Raw genomic sequence first — 19,232 nt, forward strand, 5'->3', positions numbered from 1 at the left:
ATACAAGCCCTCCAACCCATAACGGTCTGTGGGGTTGATGGTATCCTAAATTAAATGGTAAAATATACAGAACACAAATTCCAATTGGCTATACTTAAACTCTTTAACATCATCCTCAACTCTTGCATCTTCCCCAATATTTGGAACCAAGGACTGATCACCCCAATCCACAAAAGTGGAGACAAATTTGACCTAGTTGGTATGTTGAATGTTACGTTCCTTTTGATAGCATAGAAGGCCCTTCTTGCCTTGTCTCTCAGATGGTTCACAGCTTTGTGGAAGTTACCTGTGGTGCTGATGTTTAGGCCGAGGCATGTATAGTTTTTTTGTGTGCTCTAGGGCAACGGTGTCTAGGTGGAATTTATTTTCGTGGTCCTGGCAACTGGACCTTTTTTGGAACACCATTATTTTTGTCTTTCTGAGATTTACTGTCAGGTTCCAGGTCTGACAGAATCTGTATAGAAGGTCTAGGTGCTGCTGTAGCTCCTCCTTGGTTGGGGACAGAAGCACCAGATCATCAGTAGACATTTGACTTTAGATTCTAGTTGGGTGAGACTGGGTGCTGCAGACTGTTCTAGTGCCATCGCCAATTCGTTGATATGTTGAAGAGGGTGGGGTTTAAGCTGCATCCCTGTTTCACCTCCCGGCCCTGTGGAAAAAATTTGTATAGCAGACCCTCAAGCAAAATTGAATCGAAAGCTTTTTTGAAATCAATACAGTATGAGAAGACTTTGCCTTTATTTTGGTTTGTTTCTTTGTCAATTAGGTTGTGCAGGGTGAATGCATGGTCTGTCGTACGGTAATTTGGTAAAAAGCCAATTTGACATTTGCTCAGTACATTGTTTTGGCTGAGGAAATGTACGAGTCTACTGTTAATGATAATGCAGAGGATTTTCCCAAGGTTGCTGTTGACACATATCCCCCGATAGTTATTTGAGAAACAGATGCTTCACAAATCAAATCAAATGAAATGTATTTACTTCCGGCGCCGACAGAGATGGCCGCCTCGCTTCGCGTTCCTAGGAAACTATGCAGTTTTTTGTTTTTTTACGTGTTATTTCTTACACTAGTACCCCAGGTCATCTTAGGTTTCTTTACATACACCCGAGAAGAACTACTGAATATAAGATCAGCGTCAACTCACCATCAGTACGACCAAGAATATGTTTTTCGCGATGCAGATCCTGAGTTCTGCCTTACAACCAGTGTAACCGAGTGGATCACATGCAGCGACCAAAAAAAAAAAAAAACGACTCAGAAAAAGAGGGAAACGAAGCGGTCTTCTGGTCAGACTCCGGAGACGGGCACATCGTGCACCACTCCCCAGCATTCTTCTTGCCAATGTCCAGTCTCTTGACAACAAGGTTGATGAAATCCGAGCAAGGGTAGCATTCCAGAGGGACATCAGAGACTGTAACGTTCTCTGCTTCACGGAAACATGGCTAACTGGAGAGACGCAATCCGAAGCGGTGCAGCCAGCGGGTTTCTCCACGCATCGCGCCGACAGAAACAAACATCTCTCTGGTAAGAAGACGGGCGGGGGCGTATGCCTTATGGCCAACGTGACATGGTGTGATGAAGGAAACATACAGGAACTCAAATCCTTCTGTTCACCTGATTTAGAATTCCTCACAATCAAATGTAGACCGCATTATCTACCAAGAGAATTCTCTTCGATTATAATCACAGCCGTATATATCCCCCCAAGCAGACACATCGATGGCTCTGAACGAACTTTATTTAACTCTCTGCAAACTGGAAACGATTTATCCGGAGGCTGCATTCATTGTAGCTGGGGATTTTAACAAGGCTAATCTGAAAACAAGACTCCCTAAATTTTATCAGCATATTGATTGCGCAACCAGGGGTGGAAAGACCCTGGATCATTGTTACTCTAACTTCCGCGACGCATATAAGGCCCTGCCCCGCCCCCTTTCGGAAAAGCTGACCACGACTCCATTTTGTTGATCCCTGCCTACAGACAGAAACTAAAACAAGAAGCTCCCACGCTGAGGTCTGTCCAACGCTGGTCCGACCAAGCTGACTCCACACTCCAAGACTGCTTCCATCACGTGGACTGGGAGATGTTTCGTATTGCGTCAGACAACAACATTGACGAATACGCTGATACGGTGTGCGAGTTCATTAGAACGTGCGTTGAAGATGTCGTTCCCATAGCAATGATTAAAACATTCCCTAACCAGAAACCGTGGATTGATGGCAGCATTCGTGTGAAACTGAAGGCACGAACCACTGCTTTTAATCAGGGCAAGGTGTCTGGTAACATGACTGAATACAAACAGTGCAGCTATTCCCTCCGCAAGGCTATCAAACAAGCTAAGCGCCAGTACAGAGACAAAGTAGAATCTCAATTCAACGGCTCAGACACAAGAGGTATGTGGCAGGGTCTACAGTCAATCACGGACTACAGGAAGAAACCCAGCCCAGTCACGGACCAGGATGTCTTGCTCCCAGGCAGACTAAATAACTTTTTGCCCGCTTTGAGGACAATACAGTGCCACTGACACGGCCTGCAACGGAATCATGCGGTCTCTCCTTCACTGCAGCCGAAGTGAGTAAGACATTTAAACGTGTTAACCCTCGCAAGGCTGCAGGCCCAGACGGCATCCCCAGCCGCGCCCTCAGAGCATGCGCAGACCAGCTGGCCGGTGTGTTTACGGACATATTCAACCAATCCCTATACCAGTCTGCTGTTCCCACATGCTTCAAGAGGGCCACCATTGTTCCTGTTCCCAAGAAAGCTAAGGTAACTGAGCTAAACGACTACCGCCCCGTAGCACTCACATCCGTCATCATGAAGTGCTTTGAGAGACTAGTCAAGGACCATATCACCTCCACCCTACCTGACACCCTTGACCCACTCCAATTTGCTTACCGCCCAAATAGGTCCACAGACGATGCAATCTCAACCACACTGCACACTGCCCTAACCCATCTGGACAAGAGGAATACCTATGTGAGAATGCTGTTCATCGACTACAGCTCGGCATTCAACACCATAGTACCCTCCAAGCTCGTCATCAAGCTCGAGACCCTGGGTCTCGACCCCGCCCTGTGCAACTGGGTACTGGACTTCCTGACGGGCCGCCCCCAGGTGGTGAGGGTAGGCAACAACATCTCCTCCCCGCTGATCCTCAACACTGGGGCCCCACAAGGGTGCGTTCTGAGCCCCCTCCTGTACTCCCTGTTCACCCACGACTGCGTGGCCATGCACGCCTCCAACTCAATCATCAAGTTTGCGGACGACACAACAGTGGTAGGCTTGATTACCAACAACGACGAGACGGCCTACAGGGAGGAGGTGAGGGCCCTCGGAGTGTGGTGTCAGGAAAATAACCTCACACTCAACGTCAACAAAACTAAGGAGATGATTGTGGACTTCAGGAAACAGCAGAGGGAACACCCCCATCCACATCGATGGAACAGTAGTGGAGAGGGTAGCAAGTTTTAAGTTCCTCGGCATACACATCACAGACAAACTGAATTGGTCCACTCACACAGACAGCATCGTGAGGAAGGCGCAGCAGCGCCTCTTCAACCTCAGGAGGCTGAAGAAATTCGGCTTGTCACCAAAAGCACTCACAAACTTCTACAGATGCACAATCGAGAGCATCCTGGCGGGCTGTATCACCGCCTGGTATGGCAACTGCACCGCCCTCAACCGTAAGGCTCTCCAGAGGGTAGTGAGGTCTGCACAACGCATCACCGGGGCAAACTACCTGCCCTCCAGGACACCTACACCACCCGATGCTACAGGAAGGCCATAAAGATCATCAAGGACATCAACCACCCGAGCCACTGCCTGTTCACCCCGCTGTCATCCAGAAGGCGAGGTCAGTACAGGTGCATCAAAGCTGGGACCGAGAGACTGGAAAACAGCTTCTATCTCAAGGCCATCAGACTGTTAAACAGCCACCACTAACATTGAGTGGCTACTGCCAACACACTGTCAATGACACTGACTCTACTCCAGCCACTTTAATCATGGGAATTGATGGGAAATGATGTAAATATATCACTAGCCACTTTAAACAATGCTACCTTATATAATGTTACTTACCCTACATTGTTCATCTCATATGCATACGTTGATACTGTACTCTATATCATCGACTGCATCCTTATGTAATACATGTACCACTAGCCACTTTAACTATGCCACTTGGTTTACATACTTATCTCATATGTATATACTGTACTCGATATCATCTACTGTATCTTGCCTATGCTGCTCTGTACCATCACTCATTCATATATCCTTATGTACATATTCTTTATCCCCTTACACTGTGTATAAGACAGTAGTTTTTTTTGGAATTGTTAGTTAGATTACTTGCTCGTTATTACTGCATTGTCGGAACTAGAAGCACAAGCATTTCGCTACACTCGCATTAACATCTGCTAACCATGTGTATGTGACAAATAAAATTTGATTTGATTTGATTTGATTTATATAGCCCTTCGTACATCAGCTGATATCTCAAAGTGCTGTACAGAAACCCAGCCTAAAACCCCAAACAGCAAGCAATGCAGGTGTAGAAGCACGGTGGCTAGGAAAAACTCCATAGAAAGGCCAAAACCTAGGAAGAAACCTAGAGAGGAACCAGGCTATGTGGGGTGGCCAGTCCTCTTCTGGCTGTGCCGGGTGGAGATTATAACAGAACATGGCCAAGATGTTCAAATGTTCATAAATGACCAGCATGGTCCAATAATAATAAGGCAGAACAGTTGAAACTGGAGCAGCAGCACGGCCAGGTGGACTGGGGACAGCAAGTCCTCAACTGGCAGCGTCATTAAATAGTACCCACAAAACACCAGACTCAACGTCAACAGTGAAGAGGCGACCCCGGGATGCAGGCCTTCTAGGCAGAGTTGCAAAGAAAAAGCCATATCTCAGACTGGCCAATAAAAATAAAATATTAAGATGGGCAAAATAACACAGACACTGGACAGAGGAACTCTGCCTAGAAGGCCAGCATCCCGGAGTTGCCTCTTCACTGTTGACGTTGAAACTGGTGTTTTGCAGGTACTATTTAATGAAAATGCAGGTTGAGGACATCTGAGGTGTCTGTTTCTCAAGCTAGACACTCTAATGTACTTGTCCTCTTGCTCAGTTGTGCACCGGGGCCTCCCACTCCTCTTTCTATTATGGTTAGGGCCAGTTTGCGCTGTTCTGTGAAGGGAGTAGTACACAGCGCTGTATGAGATCTTCAGTTTCTTGGCAATTTCTAATGTGGGATAGCTTTCATTTCTCAGAACAAGAATAGACTGAAAAGTTTCAGAAGGAAGTTATTTGTTTCTGGCCATTTGGAGCATGTAATCGAACCCACAAATGCTGATTTTGTATTTATTTTTTATTTCACCTTTATTTAACCAGGTAGGTTAGTTGAGAACAAGTTCTCATTTGCAACTGCGACCTGGCCAAGATAAAGCATAGCAGTGTGAACAGACAACAACACAGAGTTACACATGGAGTAAACGATAAACAATAAACAGTCAAATAACATAGTAGAAAAAAAAGAATCTATATACATTGTGTGCAAAAGGCATGAGGAGGTAGGCAATAAATAGGCCATAGGAGTGAATAATTACAATTTAGCAGATTAACGCTGGAGTGATAAATGATCAGATGAACATGTGCAGGTAGAGATACTGGTGTGCAAAAGAGCAGAAAAGTAAATAAAATAAAAACAGTATGGGGATGAGGTAGGTCAATTGGGTGGGCTATATACCGATGGACTATGTACAGCTGCAGCGATCGGTTAGCTGCTCAGATAGCAGATGTTTAAAGTTGTTGAGGGAGATAAAAGTCTCCAACTTCAGAGATTTTTGCAATTCGTTCCAGTCGCAGGCAGCAGAGAACTGGAAGGAAAGGCGGCCAAATTAGGTTTTGGCTTTAGGGATGATCAGTGAGATACACCTGCTGGAGCGCGTGCTACGGGTGGGTGTTGCCATCGTGACCAGTGAACTGAGATAAGGCGGAGCTTTACCTAGCATAGACTTGTAGATGACCTGGAGCCAGTGGGTCTGGCGATGAACATGTAGCGAGGGCCAGCCGACTAGAGCATACAGGTCGCAGTGGTGTGTGGAATAAGGTGCTTTAGTAACAAAACGGATGGCACTGTGATAAACTGCATCCAGTTTGCTGAGTAGAGTTTTGGAAGCTATTTTGTAGATGACATCGCCGAAGTTGAGGATCGGTGGGATAGTCAGTTTTACTACGGTAAGTTTGGCGGCGTGAGTGAAAGAGGCTTTGTTGCGAAATAGAAAGCCGACTCTAGATTTGATTTTGGATTGGAGATGTTTGATATGAGTCTGGAAGGAGAGTTTGCAGTCTAGCCAGACAACTAGGTACTTATAGATGTCCACATATTCTAGGTCAGAACCATCCAGGGTGGTGATGCTAGTCGGGCGTGCGGGTGCAGGCAGCGAACGGTTGAAAAGCATGCATTTGGTTTTTACTAGTGTTTAAGAGCAGTTGGAGGCCACGGAAGGAGTGTTGTATGGCATTGAAGCTCGTTTGGAGGTTAGATAGCACAGTGTCCAAGGAAGGGCCAGAAGTATACCGGATGGTGTCGTCTGCATAGAGGTGGATCAGGGAATCGCCCACAGCAAGAGCAACATCATTGATATATACAGAGAAAAGAGTCGGCCCGAGAATTGAACCCTGTGGTACCCCCATAGAGACTGCCAGAGGACCGGACAACATGCCCTCCGATTTGACACACTGAACTCTGTCTGCAAGTTGGTGAACTTGGCACTGAACTCTGTCTGCAAGTTGGTGAACTTGGCACCAACTGTAGTTGGTGAACCAGGCAAGGCAGTCATTAGAAAAAACGAGACTACTGAGTCTGCCGATAAGAATAAGGTGATTGACAGAGTCGAAAGCCTTGGCCAGGTCGATGAAGACAGCTGCACAGTACTGCCTTTTATCGATGGCGGTTATGATATCGTTTAGTACCTTGAGCGTGGCTGAGGTGCACCTGTGACCGGTTCGGGAACCGGATTGCACAGCGGAGAAGGTACGGTGGGATTCGAGATGGTCAGTGATCTGTTTGTTGACTTGGCTTTCGAAGACCTTAGATAGGCAGGGCAGGATGGATATAGGTCTGTAACAGTTTGGGTCTAGAGTGTCACCCAGGCTGGTAATAGGGGTTGGGACAATGGCGGCGGACAGTTTCAGAAATAGAGGGTCCAGATTGTCAAGCCCAGCTGATTTGTATGGGTCCAGGTTTTGCAGCTCTTTCAGAACATCTGCTATCTGGATTTGGGTAAAGGAGAAGCTGGGGAGGCTTGGGCGAGTAGCTGCGGAGGGGGGGCGGAGCTGTTGGCCGAGGTTGGAGTAGCCAGGAGGAAGGCATGGTCAGCCGTTGAGAAATGCTTGTTGAAGTTTTTGATTATCACGGATTTATCGGTGGTGACCATGTTACCTAGCCTCAGTGCAGTGGGCAGCTGGGAGGAGGTGCTCTTGTTCTCCATGGACTTTACAGTGTCCCAGAACTTTTTGGAGTTAGAGCTACAGGATGCAAATTTCTGCTTGAAAAAGTTGACTGTGTGTATTGGTTCCTGACTTCCCTGAACAGTTGCATAATCGCGGGGACTATTCGATGCTATTGCAGTCCGCCACAGGACTGATGCTCCAGATACTCAACTAGTCTAAAGAAGGCCAGTTGTATTGCCTCTTTAATCAGGACAACAGTTCTCAGCTGTGCTAACATATTTGCAAAAGGGTTTCTAATGATCAATTAGCCTTTTAAAATGAGCCTTTTACACATCGTGCCATTGGAACACAGGAGTGATGGTTGCTGATAATGGGCCTCTGTACGCCTATGTAGATATTCCATAAAAAATTCCAGCCACAATAGTAATTTACAACATTAACAATGCCTACACTGTATTTCTGATCAATTTTATTTTATTTTATTTTAATGTACCAAAAAAAGGCTTTTCTTTCAAAAAGGACTTCTAAGTGACCCCAAACCTTTGAACTGTAGTGTATGTTTCCCATGTCAATAAAGCCCCTTAAATTGAATTGAGAGCGGAGAGAGATGACCCAAGTACCAAAGTAAACTATAAAATGGACGTTACACACGGCGTATCACATTTAACAAACTAAACATTCAAATATCGGTATAGAAGGTAAAGTAAAAACCCAAACCGTTCCGTGCATCAATACCGGTATATCGTAAAATACAGTATTACCGCCCAGCCCTACATCCACATCATATTCACACAGCAATATTATTTACACAATATATGAACCAGCACAAACAAAAAGCTAATTTCCCCTCTGGAAGTTCAACTTGTATCCCCAAATCCAATAAACATCATGAGAATATAGGTTACAGCCTCCTGTGCCTCCTTGAATTTACTGTTTCATTATTCCAAGGTAGCACACTTTCCTCTCCAACCTCTCTGTATCTCTCCTTTCTGTCCATCACTGATATGTTCTCTCCTTTTCTGTTTTCCTCTCCCAGTTGACCATTCCTCTTATCTGTATTTGCCTTACCTTTCTCCCCCATTGGGATGTATTGTTTAACCTCAAATAGGAGCTGCCAATGCAAATTTCAGCCGGCTGTAAGAGGGGGATTTCCATAAAGGACTGTGAGTGGTCTGTTGCAGTCTAGTCTCATACAGTGTCATAGTCTCAGTACCAGCTACAGCAAGTGCTCTATGAAATTAAGTGTGAATCTCTGTTTACTTTGGAACAGAAAGGGCACAATCCAATGAGGAGTAAGCAGCAGAAAGTGTGTTTATTCCTCTGCCATGACACAATTGACATTTTCTATCCAACTGGATATCAGTGTGCTCTTCAATGAAATACTATCTCTCCAGTGTCTTCCAGCCAAACCTCCCTTGAAATATCTACTGGAGTTCATGAAACCAACATTCATATTTTCCACCAGTAACTAATATGATGAATAAAATCCCAAGGGAAGTCTTGGGGATTTGAGGTCTGGTATTTTATGTAGTATGTCACAAAAATGTAGTTGCTCTGTGGCTCTGCAACCCAGTGGTGTTCTATAGAAATGAGGTTCTGTGCTGTTAGGATTAGGCTGGGTCATCTGGGGTCTGTTCAAGTGGTGTAGAGGTGGAGTGCAGAGGGAAGGGGGCTCTCTCTTTGGTATGGGGGACTCATATCAATTCAATTCAATTCAATTCAAGGGCTTTATTGGCAAGGGAAACATGTGTTAACATTGCCAAAGCAAGTGAGGTAGATAATATATAAAGTGAATATATAAAGTGAAATAAACAATAAAAATGAACAGTAAACATCACACATACAGAAGTTTCAAAACAATAAAGACATTACAAATGTCATATATATATATATATATATATATATATATATATATATATATATATATATATATATATATACAGTGTTTTAACAATGTACAAATGGTAAAAGACACAAGATAAAATAAATAAGCATAAATATGGGTTGTATTTACAATGGTGTGTGTTCTTCACTGGTTGCCCTTTTCTCGTGGCAACAGGTCACAAATCTTGCGGCTGTGATGGCACACTGTGGAATTTCACCCAGTAGATATGGGAGTTTTTCAAAATTGGATTTGTTTTCGAATTCTTTGTGGATCTGTGTAATCTGAGGGAAATATGTCTCTCTAATATGGTCATACATTGGGCAGGAGGTTAGGGAGTGCAGCTCAGTTTCCACCTCATTTTGTGGGCACATAGCCTGTCTTCTCTTGAGAGCCATGTTGGAGCCTCTTGAGAGCCTATGGCGGTCTTTCTCAATAGCAAGGCTATGCTCACTGAGTCTGTACATAGTCAAAGCTTTCCTTAATTTTGGGTCAGTCACAGTGGTCAGGTATTCTGCCGCTGTGTACTCTCTGTGTAGAGAGTACACAATCGCTTCCTTTTAGGTGGTTATAGAATTTAACGGCTCTTTTCTGGATTTTGATAGTTAGTGGGTATCGGCCTAATTCTGCTCTGCATGCATTATTTGGTGTTCTACGTTCATATCTGTCCCTCACTACTTTGGCTCCCTGCCAGTAACATCCTCCCCCTCCCACACACCATCCCTCCTCTTCCCTCACTCTCCTCCCCCCTCTCCTACCCCTCCTCTTCATAATCCAGTTTGAGTGCTCTGCCTGGCAACACTTCTCAGCAACAAGCCTGCTGTCGGCTGCTTCACTTACATAGCAGGTAATTAATGTTGCAGGTTAGGATAATTAGGTTAAGGTTAGGAAAAGGGTTATGGTTAGCTAAAATGCCCAAAAATGCAACTTTTGACATCAATTTGACGTGACTCACAGACAGCGGGTAGAAACGAGGAAGATCAGAAAGTAGAGGACTTTAAGAGAAGAACAGAGAGAACAGAGATAATTAAGTGTCCTGTGGTACACCACAGTGGCATTGTAGGGCTGGAGGTGGGGGTGTGCCACACATGGTTACAACTTATCTGATGGGTACCTCTGGTAAAGTTCAACTTGAAAGTTGATGTGGTAAAACGCCGCACTGCTTCAGTGAAGCTGATGGGTGGTGAGCTCTGTAGCACAAAATGGCTGCCATGCATGATTTTGTTGGGAGCTATGATATGCTTGTTCATGGGTATTCTTTCAGTATCGGCTGATGGTTTTAGTTGATAAGATGAACACTGTATTATTAACTGGGAATCTTCAAATGGGTTATTTTGGTCCCTTGGGGGAGAAGACACACACTACCATATAAATAGCATTCTAATGAATATGCACATTGTGAATAAATGGGTCACAAATGAAGGGCATCCACGTGCCCGTACATCACTGAGGACATATCCAGAGCCATTCAGAGAGAGAGACAGAGAAGAGACGACTGTCATGTGGGCTACCTTCAGACATATACAACTCAATGAGTTATACAACGTTTTCATAAAGCAGACTGGGATAAAACAACCCAATCTAATCTGTACGATAACATAATCATGCCAGACATTGGCATATCAAAGTCTACATGGTGTGTCTTGAGTTCCATGTAAATGTGAAATAAATGTGTTTCATAAACATATTGTTGATTGAAAGAAAATGGAATGCGATACTATGGGCTTAAGCTACCCACCTCCTTTGAGAAGCTGAGCCACTCGCCACAATCATTGTCTCTCTCTCCTGCTCCGGTGTCATGGTGTATCGCTGGAGCTCTCCATACTAGTCCACATGATGACTTACTGAACCACCACACTCACAAAGACAGCTGCCTTTAAATGTCTGATGTTTTGCACTTAATCAATGCAGCATTCATTCATTGATGATTCAGATTTTGTTAGCTGGGATGGGAAAGTGGGATACCTAGTCAGTTGTACAACTGAAAACATTCAACTGAAATGTGTCTTCCGCATTTAACCCTCTGAATCAGAGAGGTGTGGGGGGCTGCCTTAATCAACATCCACGTCGTCGGCGCCCGGGGTACAGTGACTCACAGACAGCACTGCCTTGCTCAGGGGTAGAACAACAGATTTTTACCTTGTCAGCTTGGGGATTCAATCCAGCAACCTTTCGGTTACTGGCCCAACCCAATGCTCCTACCCACCAGGCTACCTGCCGTCCCAGGATAGGGTGGATAAGACGATGGACACACCTGGTGGTTGTTCTCTCTCTGCCATTTTGAGAGCTCACTAAAGTGTCATGAGAGCGAGCACCACAGGCTCCTAAATAAACTACATAATAGCTGATAGCTGATGCTAAATTCTCTCTAGGTCTTTCTCTCTCTCTCTTTCTTTCTCTCCCTCTCTCTCTCTTTCTCTCCCCCTCTCTCTCATTTTGAGAGTTCACTGAAGTGTCATGAGATGGATAATATCTCTCTGACTGACACACAAACACACACTGTTTAAGAAAATCCCAAGTGATGTTAATTCAAGCTCTCAAGATCTCCCTCCAAAACCTACATGATTGTGTGTATGTGCACATATAAATACAAAATAAGTGTTTGATACCAATTCATATTTGTTGAATATGACTACAGTCACATGGACATAAATGAATGGAGTGAGTGGATGATGTTTATGTATGTGTGATCCACAAACAGGAGCATCGTTTGAACAGAGTAATGAGAGTTGTATTGATCCTGCAGCACCCGGCCCTCCTGTAGGTGCCTCCTGTAAGGGGCGGTAGAGGTAGAGCAGTACTCACTATTGGGCGGAGTCATTGAGCTGGTATTCTCGGGCGCGGCTGAAGCACTCCTGGATGCCGGAGTCGGACCACAGGTGGATCATAGCCCCCAGGAGCTCAGGAGAGTATGGCTCGGTGTCCTCCATACGACTCACCACGTCACACACCAGCTTAGCATCAGCCTGAGGAGGGAGAGGAACAACAGGTACATTACAGCACCTACAGTACAACCTATACACACAAGCCTGTAGAGAGGAAAAGGCAAAGCACTCACATTAAGTATTCATACCACAGAATAAAACCAGAGAGGTATTTCCTGTGCAGAGATAAAAAAAATATCCTAAAATTACAGTGTAAATAGAAAATAGATGCAGATGAAGTCAGAAGTTTACATATACTTTAGCCAAATACATTTAAACTCAGTTTTTCACAATTCCTGACATTTAATCCTAGTAACAATTCACCGTCTTAGGTCAGTTAGGATCACCACTTTATTTTAAGAATGTGAAATGTCATTATAATAGTAGAGAGAATGATTTATTTCAGCTTTTATTTATTTCATCACATTCCCAGTGGATCAGAAGTTTACATACACTCAATTATTATTTCGTAGTATTGCCTTTAAATTGTTTAACTTGGGTCAAACGTTTCGGGTAGCCTTCCACAAGCTTCCTACAATAAGTTGGGTGAATTTTGGCCCATTCCTGACAGAGCTGGTGTAACTGAGTCAGGTTTGTAGGTGTCCTTGCTCATACAAGCTTTTTCAGTTCTACCCACACATTTTCTATAGGATTGAGGTCAGGGCTTTGTGATGGCCACTCCAATACGTTGACTTTGTTGTCCTTAAGCCATTTTGCCACACCTTTGGAAGTATGCTTGGGGTCATTGTCCATTTGGAAGACCCATTTGCAACCAAGCTTTAACTTCCTGACTGATGTTTTGAGATGTTGCTTCAATATATCCACATAATTTTCCTCCCTCATGATGCCATCTATTTTGTGAAGTGCACCAGTCCCTCCTGCAGCAAAGCACCCCCACAACATGATGCTGCCACCCCTGTGCTTCATGGTTGGGATAGTGTTCTTCGGCTTGCAAGCCTCCCTCTTTTTCTTCCAAACATAACGATTGTCATTATGGCCAAACAGTTCTATGTTTGTTTCATCAGACCAGAGGATATTTCTCAGAAAAGTACAATCTTTGTCCCCATGTGCAGTTGCAAACCGTAGTCTGGCTTTTTTATGTCGGTTTTGGAGCAGTGGCTTCTTCCTTGCTGAGCTGCCTTTCAGGTCATGTCAATATAGGACTGTTTTACTGTGGACATAGATACTCTTGTACCTGTTTCCTCCAGCACCTTCACAAGGTCCTTTGCTGTTGTTCTGGGATTGATTTGCACTTTTCGCACCAAAGTACGTTCATCTCCAGGAGACAGAACGTGTCTCCTTCCTGAGCGGTATGACGGCTGCGTGGTCCCATGGTGTTTATACTTACGTAATGTTGTTTGTACAGATGAAGGTGGCACCTTCAGGCGTTTGGAAATTGCTCCCAAGGATGAACCAGACTTGTGGAGGTCTACATTTTTTTCTGAGGTCTTGGCTGATTTATTTTGATTTTCCCATGATGTCAAGCAAAGAGGCACTGAGTTTGAAGGTAGGCCTTGAAATACATCCACAGGTACACCTCACTCAAATAATGTCAATTAGCCTATCAGGAGCTTCTAAAGCCAGTCAACTTAGCGTACGTAAACTTCTGATCCACTGGAATTGTGATACAGTGCATGATAAGTGAAATAATCTGTCTGTAAACAATTGTTGAAATCACTTGTGTCATGCACAAAGTAGATGTCCTAACCAACTTGCTAAAACTATAGTTTCAAGTGGAGTAGTTGAAATACGAGTTTTAATGACTTCAACCTAAGTGTATGCAAACTTCCGACTTCAACTGTACATCCAATCTAGGCGCTGAAATGAAATAACTGTTTTCATTCCACTAGTGTCAACAAATGCAAGGGTCACAGTAGAGGAGCATCCTGGAAGGAGTGACCAAACACTAGTCACGATGCCCCGAACTACACACGGGTTCTGGGAAAGCTGAGAGTGTGTTAGCCCTTACTGCCGACTCTCCACTGCCTGGCCAGAGAGGCCTGCAAACAGTAACTCAGTTACAGGCTGGGCATCCTGTGTGTGTGTGTGTGTGTGTGTGTGTGTGTGTGTGTGTGTGTGTGTGTGTGTGTGTGTGTGCCCCACTACTCTGCCTCTCTCCTCTGCAGCTGCTAATCCCACCGCTTCCTGTGGGCTCGGACCACTATTCCACACTAAAACCTGACACACACACACACACACACACACACACACACACACACACGATACACAGATATACAGGACACATAAAATCCAAATAAAAAATCGAGACAGTGAGACAGTGGTCCTCTGTAGCTTAGTTGGTAGCGCATGGCGTTTGCTATACCAGGATAGTGAGGTCGATTCCTGGGACCACCCATACTTAAAAAGTGTCTGCTAAACAGCATAAACAATTTATACAGTGAGAGGGTCACCACGACAATAGAGTGCAGCTGTAATCTCTGTTCCTCTCTGAGGACAGAGTGAGAGAAGGCTGGAGGAGGGCAGACACTTTTTCCTCAAAGGCTTGAGATCAGAACCCAGTGGTTTCTCTGTAGTGAGTATTGGGGTGTGATAACATGGGAGTGTAGGGAGTCATTGACCTGTATGCCCTCTCTGAGTGACCATGTGCAGTTGACACTAGAGGTCGACCGATTCATCGGGAATGGCCGATTAATTAGGGCCGGTTTCAAGTTTTCATAACAAACAAACATATTTTACATGGCACACATTTTTACATGGCACATGCATGGCACATATTGCATATTGGCACATATTACTTTCTTCTCCAACACTTTGTTTTTGCATTATTTAAACCAAATTGAACATGTTTCATTATTTATTTGAGGCTAAATTGATTTTATTGATGTATCATATGAAGTTAAAATAAGTGTTCATTCAGTATTGTTGTAATTGTCATTATTACAAATACATTTTTTAAAATCGGCCAATTAACTTCTTGGATATAGGGGGCGCTCTTTTAATTTATGGATAAAAAAACGTGCCTGTTTTAAGCGCAATATTTTGTCACGAAAAGATGCTCGACTATGCATATAATTGACAGCTTTGGAAAGAAAACACTCTGACGTTTCCAAAACTGCAAATATATTATCTGTGAGTGCCACAGAACTCATGCTATAGTCGAAACCAAGATGAAACTTCAAACATGAAATGAGCAGAATTTTTGAGACTCTGTTTTCCATTGTCTCCTTATATGGCTGTGAATGCGCCAGGAATGAGCCTGCCCTTTCTGTCGTTTCTCCAAGGTGTCTGCAGCATTGTGACGTATTTGTAGGCATATCATTGGAAGATTGGCCATAAGAGACTACATTTACCAGAGGTCCGCCCGGTGTCCTTTGTCTAAATTGGTGCGTAATCTACAAGCTGCACGCAGTCATCCAGTGATTGAGAGGAGAGAGGAGGCTTCCACGAACGATATATCATGAAGAGATATGTGAAAAACACCTTGAGGATTGATTCTAAACAACGTTTACCTTGTTTCAGTCGATATTATGGAGTTAATTTGGAAAAAAGTTTGGCGTTTTGATGACTGAATTTTCGTTTTTTTTGGTAGCCAAACGTGACGCACCAAACGGAGCGATTTCTCCTAAACAAATAATCTTTCAGGAAAAACTGAGCATTTGCTATCTAACTGAGAGTCTCCTCATTGAAAACATCTGAAGTTCTTCAAAGGTAAATGATTTATTTGAATGCTTTTCTGGTTTTTGTGAAAATGTTGCCTGCTGATGCTAACGCTAAATGCTACGCTAGCTATGCTAGCTGTTACACAAATGCTTGTTTTGCTATGGTTGAGAAGCATATTTTGAAAATCTGAGATGACAGTGTTGTAAACAAAAGGCTAAGCTTGAGAGCTAGCATATTAATTTCATTTCATTTGCGATTTTCATGAATAGTTAACGTTGTGTTATGCTAATGAGCTGCGGGGATAATTACACTCCTGGATACAGGTTTTTTTCGTAGCTAAACGTGATGAACAAAACAGAGCGATTTGTCCTAAACAAATAATCTTTTTGGAAAAACTGAACATTTGCTATCTAACTGAGAGTCTCCTCATTGAAAACATCTGAAGTTCTTCAAAGGTAAATGATTTTATTTGAATGCTTTTCTTGTTTTTGTGAAAATGTTGCCTGCTGATGCTAACGCTAAATGCTACGCTAGCTACGCTAGCTGTTACACAGATGCTTGTTTTGCTATGGTTGAGAAGCATATTTTGAAAATCTGAGATGACAGTGTTGTTAACAAAAGGCTAAGCTTGAGAGCTAGCATATTAATTTCATTTCATTTGCGATTTTCATGAATAGTTAACGTTGCGTTATGGTAATGAGCTTGAGGCTGTATTCACGATCCCGGATCCGGGATGGCTAGAATCATTAATCGGTATTGGCTTTTTTGGTCCTCCAATAATCGGTATCGGCGTTGAAAAATCATTTTCGGTCAACCTCTAGTTGACACCAGCCATAGTACTTGACTAACAGGCTCTAGTCTGTCCTGTGACATGCTCTCCAGCCTGTCTGCAACTCACAGCACCAATCAGGAGCGTAGTTACCAACAGAGCAAAGGTCATGGGGCATCACTAAGAAAAAAAGAAACCCTCCTCAGCTTCTGTTTCACCACCTGCTCCTGCTCTGAAGCTGATCAATACCCAGTCATTGATAATGATCTACACACTGGATACACATGTTGTGCGCACACACACACACACACACACACACCTTCTAGCTGCGATCTCCTCTATAATGGTCGAGAGGATGAGGCAAGAGGATGTTACAGAAAAAAAAGATGGCGGGAGAAATGGCTCTTTCTCTCTTTTTCACTTCCTCTAATCTCCTCACTTGCTTAACACTTCCCCTCCTTACGTCATTTCACCAATGTCCTTCAGTCCTCTTTATGTAGCATCGATCCAAAGTTACACTCAAACACAAAGCCATGCAGTGTCTGCAGCCAAGGCACTGAAAAGAGTGTTTTGTTCCTTTAAGCAGGAGAGCCAGGCAGCTTAGCTTTGACAAAGCCCAGCATTTTAGGGTCAGACTCCCTCAGCAGTCCTAACCTGGGGGAGAGAGGCTAGGCCAGCCAACTGAGCAGGGAGAGGGAGGAACACTTCAACCCAAATCAGCACAAAAACAAGTGTGAGAAATGGAAGATAGTGTTGATAGCAGAGAAAGAACTGAGAATCAGGTTGGAATCTGTGATCTCCGTAGATTCTCTATGCTATACAGTGTTATCCCTGGTGGTAGAGAGAGACTGCATTGTTCACATCGGCATGAGAGCACTGGAGACATCTGGAGCCCAGCACAGGAGAAGTGACAGGAACTGCTATCACCAATTAAAGTCTGACACTAAAATACCTCTCACTGTGAGATGAACTGAGACTAGGAAACCAAGAAGCTGCTGTTGTAGCTTAAATGATTATACCACCTGTATTACCATATTACCTATTCCAAGATGGCTGCTCAAATAAAGCTTGCCAATATAGAGTGTCTTGCGAAAGTATTCGGCCCCCTTGAACTTTGCGACCTTTTGCCACATTTCAGGCTTCAAACATAAAGATATAAAACTGTATTTCTTTCTGAAGAATCAACAACAAGTGGGACACAATCAAGAAGTGGAACGACATTTATTGGATATTTCAAACTTTTTTAACAAATCAAAAACTGAAAAATTGGGCGTGCAAAATTATTCAGCCCCTTTACTTTCAGTGCAGCAAACTCTCTCCAGAAGTTCAGTGAGGATCTCTGAATGATCCAATGTTGACCTAAATGACTAATGATGATAAATACAATCCACCTGTGTGTAATCAAGTCTCCGTAAAAAATGCACCTGCACTGTGATAGTCTCAGAGGTCCGTTAAAAGCGCAGAGAAAATCATGAAGAACAAGAACACACCAGGTAAGTCCGAGATACTGTTGTGAAGAATTTTAAAGCCGGATTTGGATACAAAAAGATTTCCCAAGCTTTAAACATCCCAAGGAGCACTGTGCAAGCGATAGTATTGAAATGGAAGGAGTATCAGACCACTGCAAATCTACCAAGACCTGGCCGTCCCTCTAAACTTTCAGCTCATACAAGGAGAAGACTGATCAGAGATGCAGCCAAGAGGCCCATGATCACTCTGGATGAACTGCAGAGATCTACAGCTGAGGTGTGTTTGTTTGCACCAGATAGGGCTGTTTCGGGTTTTCACGGTTCTTGTTTTTGCATATTGTTCGTTTTATCATCTTCATTAAAGATGTATAAAGATAACCACGCTGCATTTTGGTCCGATCCCTGCTACACCTCCTCTTCAGAGGAAGAGGAAGAAGAAAACCTTAACAGAATCACCCAACACAACAGGACCAAGCGGCGTGGTGACAGGCAGCGGCAGCAGGAGCAGCGAAGTATGGATTATACGACTTGGGAGGAAATAGACAGGTGGGCGGTCGACCCAGGGAGAGTGCCGGAGCCCACCTGGGATTCGCTGGAGCAGTGCGAGGAAGGTTATAGGAGAATGGAGTTGGAGAGACGAACACGGCGGCGCGGATGGAAGCCCGAGAGTCAGCCCCAAAAATTTCTTGGGGGAGGGCACACAGGGAGTATAGCGAAGTCAGGTAGGAGACATGCGCCAACTTCCTGTGCATACCGGGGGGCAACAGAGACCGGGCGGGTACCGTGTTATGCTGTGGTGCGCACGGTGTCTCCAGTGCGGGTGCATAGCCCGGTGCGGTACATACCAGCTCCTCGTATCGGCCGGGCTAGAGTGGGCATGGAGCCAAGTGTCATGAGGCCGGCTCTACGCATCTGGTCTCCAGTGCGTCTCCTTGGGCCGGCTTACATGGCACCAGCCTTGCGCATGGTGTCCCCGGTTCGCCTGCATAGCCCAGTGCGGGCTATTCCACCTCGCCGCACTGGCAGGGCGACCGGAAGCATTCAACCAGGTAAGGTTGGGCAGGCTCGGTGCTCAAGAGCTCCAGTGCGCCTGCACGGTCCGGTC

At 44.4% G+C, this 19,232-nt stretch overlaps 1 protein-coding gene across 2 annotated transcripts in view; it reads right to left on the minus strand.

Moving 5' to 3' along the window:
* The window catches only part of LOC112252347 (guanine nucleotide-binding protein G(o) subunit alpha), a 180,056-nt gene that overhangs the window by 28,866 nt on the left and 131,958 nt on the right, over positions 1-19,232 (minus strand). For both annotated transcript variants that reach the window (XM_042323129.1, XM_042323128.1), the window contains exon 4: positions 12,150-12,310. In XM_042323129.1, the coding sequence (XP_042179063.1) occupies positions 12,150-12,310 (161 nt within the window). The remainder of the gene's footprint in view (positions 1-12,149; positions 12,311-19,232) is intronic.

The sequence above is a fragment of the Oncorhynchus tshawytscha genome, linkage group LG06, assembly GCF_018296145.1.
Source record: "Oncorhynchus tshawytscha isolate Ot180627B linkage group LG06, Otsh_v2.0, whole genome shotgun sequence".
Lineage (NCBI taxonomy): Eukaryota > Metazoa > Chordata > Actinopteri > Salmoniformes > Salmonidae > Oncorhynchus > Oncorhynchus tshawytscha.